Below are 4,058 nucleotides of genomic sequence, written 5' to 3'. Positions count from 1 at the left end.
TAGAATTATAGGTCATATTTATAGACGGCAAGTAAAACAACAAAATGGTGCGGGGAATTAAACAATAAGCTTTGAAAAAAAAGTTGTCTGATCTAAAAAATTTATCATTATTATGAAAGAGAGTTTAAGATAAATATATGACAGTCTTTGCCGGTAAAACACAGAAGAAGACGATCCAAATGGGACAAAAACACTCAAAAGAAAGCAAAAGCTAAATGAAAGGGAGTCTCTTTGACCTTGTAGCTCTAATAGTGTGATCTAGACAAAGAACAATCAAAGATGTGGTGACATAAAGCAAGCTTGGTGCTACAATGAATTGTTAGTAGTAGTTGCAGTATTTTAATTACTAAGTAACTAATTACTTAAGTATTTTATTCAAATATCTCAAATATATAACCAAAACAAAAATAAAATACAAATTTACAAATAAAATACAAAATGGGGGGGGGGGGGGTCCATCGAAAGAATTTTCCGTAGTGAGGGAAAGTCCCGGGGGAGAGTGTTCCCAGGGGAAATTTTCCCTGTGAGGGATTCTCCAGAATTCCTATGCAAAATTCCTTTTAATTGTCTTTACTTTCTTTTTGCTAACTCAATTTTGCACGTGGAGATCTTCCTGGGGAATTGCTTAGCGGATATTTTCAACGAATTTGGATTTCCAGCAAAAAATTTCTTCAGAATAAAGATTTCCGGAGTGATCGGAGAAACTATTAGAAATTAAATCTTTTTAAATGAAAATATGTTAAGGAAAGTTTTTCAGGCCAAATCGTCCGCAAAAATTTTTACGCAGGGAGGGGGAAACGTTCAGCGAGGATGGAGTTCAACAGGGTGTGTGCGTTTTATATTGGAGGAACTTTCTACGGAGCAGTTTCTCGGGAGGAGAGTGAATTTTTCATAGAGTGTTAGCCAGATTTACCGGCATTATTTGAAAAGCCATCACAAATTGAATAAAAAACTAGTTTTTTTCAACTGAAAGTAAGCAACAACTCTAAAACTCAAAAGGAACACAAATTACTCCGTATGTGAAAGGGTTGCTTCCTGCTCAATACAATGCTCTTTAGGGCAAAGGTTTTAAGTTATGCCCTGGGGGCATATAAGGTTTTTATAGAAGGCGTTGTCGTAGAAACTTCAAAACAGGCTCGTTCGATTGAAAATTCAAAGAGCTAGTGCCATTTTTAAAAGTCGAAAGTAATTGGAGGGCAACTAGCCCGCCCATGCCATCATTGCCCCAAACACATCCAATCAAAATTTTGAGACAGCCATTTTGTTCAGCGTAGTTGATTTCCAGATAGAAAGTATATTTTTGAGGGGGACACTCCCCCCCAAAGTATATCTTTTGAAAAAATATTTCGTTCATATTTTTGGCCTTATTCAGGAGTACAAACATGGAGTTTTTCACTAAGAAATGCCAATTCCTGAGAAAGATATTGAGCATTGTTTAAGATAGAAAAATAGCATTAGATCAAAACGAGGAAGATTCCCCTTAAGCTCACACCAATCGACAATATATGTTTCTCAAAGGTTGAATAAGGTAGCTTAGTTAGAAATGTCTTTTGACAAAGATTTTTTTAGTAAAAATTTTGTATTTTCTAAGGTAAGCCTACTTTTGTTGTATATCATATTGAAGCTTATTTTAAAAGCTGTTATTTGACGCCGATTACGTGTCTCTTTTATAATTAGGAACTTACCTTTTTTTTTAAGATAGTAATATTTTTCGAAATCCATTTTTCTCTTTTAAACTTTACCGTTTTATAATTTGGTCTTTTTTATACACAAATGCCAAAATAAGGCATTTTTAATGACAAAACTCGAAAAAAATACACTTTCAAAATATATATCATGTTAATTCATTTTTATTATAGGGCTCCAGTTTTTCAAGTTTCTACCACTCAACTGAGAAAACAATGGACGAATCTCCTTCAACTTTTATTACATTCTTAAACAGACTGACTTATACAGACAGTTCCATAGTTACCATACAATGCCATGATGGCGATGTTAAAGCTAAGAAAAGTATTTTAACTGCTGTAAGTGATGTTTTTAAGTGCATGTTTGAAACTGACTTTAGTGAGAAGAGAACAAACTTAGTTGTGGCAAATGACATTCATTTTGAAACAATGCAATTTATCATACAATACTATGAAAATGGAACTGTTCATGATTACCAGAAAGTTGACAAGGAAGGATTTGACTATATTGTTGAGAAATATAATTTGTTTGGAATCAAAGATGATATTGCAGAAAAACTAATTGCTGAATACAGACAAGGTGAAAATTTAAAGCTCCTTGAAGCTTATTTTTCAATTTTCAACAGTCCAAAGTCCAAGATGGGAGCGCTAAGAGAACTTGCGCGTGTTGGTGCAAAAGGAAAAGCAGTTCCAAATTTTGTCAATGCATTTAATGTTGATGATTTTATGAAATTCTCGGAAATTTGTTGTGATATGCTACATAAATCGTAGATTGAGAATTGGGAAAGCTTTTTGAATATATTCTACAGATGGGCGTCAGAAAATCCTGAAGAAAGATCAATAGCATCCGTAAAAATCCTATCACTGATTAACTTAGAAAACTTTAAAACATTAAAACTTTAAAACTTAGAAGACATTTGGCACTTTGAGAGATTATGAATTCAACACTTAAACTTATTAAACTTGAGCTCAGCATAGAATTGTAACTTGATTGTTGTTTAGCCTATAATTTCCTCACCAGCATTAATAATTACATAATTATTCGTGTCGTTAGTAATTAAAAGAGAAGCCTAATATGTAAAATTTATCTTTTTTTTTAAAGAAATACAACATTTTTCCCTAATTTTTCAATAAACTACAGAATTTCATTGCAAAGGTTTTTGAATGATGAAAATGAAATAAGGGTGGTCAAATCATGATTAATCCACCAGTGTTGCTTATGTCATCTAAGGTCACATATCGGTACTTATACCTAGTGCAACCTAAGGAAGTGCACAATATTGGGTCATTATTCTAATCTAACTTTGGAACTTAATTGATGGAAAAGTGTTTTATTTTTTACTTAAATTTTACCCCCTAGGAATGTACACTTTCAATTTTGGTTTAAATCAGTTTTTTCTTCATTTATTCCTAATAGATCGTGACTGAGCTTTATCTATGAATTTTCAAATACAGGAAAATTCAGGAAAAGTCATTACTGGCTGACGTCTCATCATTGAAGAACTTTTTTTTAAACTGTAACTTACTTTGATATTAATTTAAAAAATTTAAACAACAACTTCCTTTAATTTCCTCTCTTTGCAATTCCGAATAAAAGTTTAAAATGATTTATGCAAATATACTGTTAAAAAATGGATGATCAGCAAAAACAACATATTAAAAGTTGTTCTTAATTCACTGCTGAAAATAATTTAAAATAGTTCAATTTCTAAGGTAAATTTTACTGGTAGGCAGTTACAAAACTGGCTCGAGACAGAAACTTCAATAGAGCTAGTACTTGGCTGAGTGAGCTGGCCAATTCTAAATGGAGCTTAGCATTAAAACTAATGATAAATTTAAAAAATGCATATTAGAGATTAAATGGTGTATGACATAATCTTCACCACATACTATTCATTAAAAAAAGAACTTAATCAATAGTCATTGCTGACATTAATAATAATAATAATAATTTATTTTTTAACCCGCTAAATTAACAAAAGCGGAGTATAGATATAAGAAAGAACAAAAAATGCATACAAAGCGACTAAATACACAGTAATACACAATAAAACACTAAATACGCAGTAAAAGCACAGCAAATACACAGTAAAAGCACGAAATTAAAGACGGAGGCGGACAAACCCATGATGAGCTGGGAGAGCCTTCACTGTCTGGGGGAATTTTTCACCAAGCCCAACAAGCTTTTCAAATATATCTGGAAGCCCAAAAAACTGAGACAGGGTTACAGTTCCAGTACCACAGGGGCAAATACATTATAAAATATTAAAATTATTTTTTATTTGATCCATAAAAGTTTCGGAAGTTTTTTTTTTTTTTTATCTAAATTTTGTCCCAATAAATTTTACCCTTTCCTCTTCTTTAAAAATTTCA

The 4,058-nt window shown here is 32.0% G+C and overlaps 1 protein-coding gene across 1 annotated transcript; it reads left to right on the top strand.

Annotated features, from left to right (window-relative positions):
• The first annotated feature begins 1,232 nt into the window (after positions 1–1,232).
• Positions 1,233–3,604, top strand: LOC148952339 (uncharacterized). Its single transcript, XM_089088937.1, has one exon. The coding sequence runs from the start codon at positions 1,902–1,904 to the stop codon at positions 2,454–2,456; it is 555 nt and encodes a 184-aa protein (XP_088945063.1). The 5' UTR covers positions 1,233–1,901; the 3' UTR covers positions 2,457–3,604.
• Positions 3,605–4,058: the final 454 nt, after the last annotated feature.

Source organism: Artemia sp. Qi Xiang Cuo, chromosome 5 (assembly GCF_049724085.1).
Source record: "Artemia sp. Qi Xiang Cuo chromosome 5, ASM4972408v1, whole genome shotgun sequence".
Classification (NCBI taxonomy): Eukaryota; Metazoa; Arthropoda; class Branchiopoda; order Anostraca; family Artemiidae; genus Artemia; species Artemia sp. Qi Xiang Cuo.
This window is presented reverse-complemented; position numbering and strand designations above follow the sequence as displayed.

Coding starts and splice junctions, on each gene's coding strand:
- LOC148952339 (XM_089088937.1), top strand. CDS start 1,902: ATGGACGAATCTCCTTCAACTTTTATTACATTCTTAAACAGACTGACT.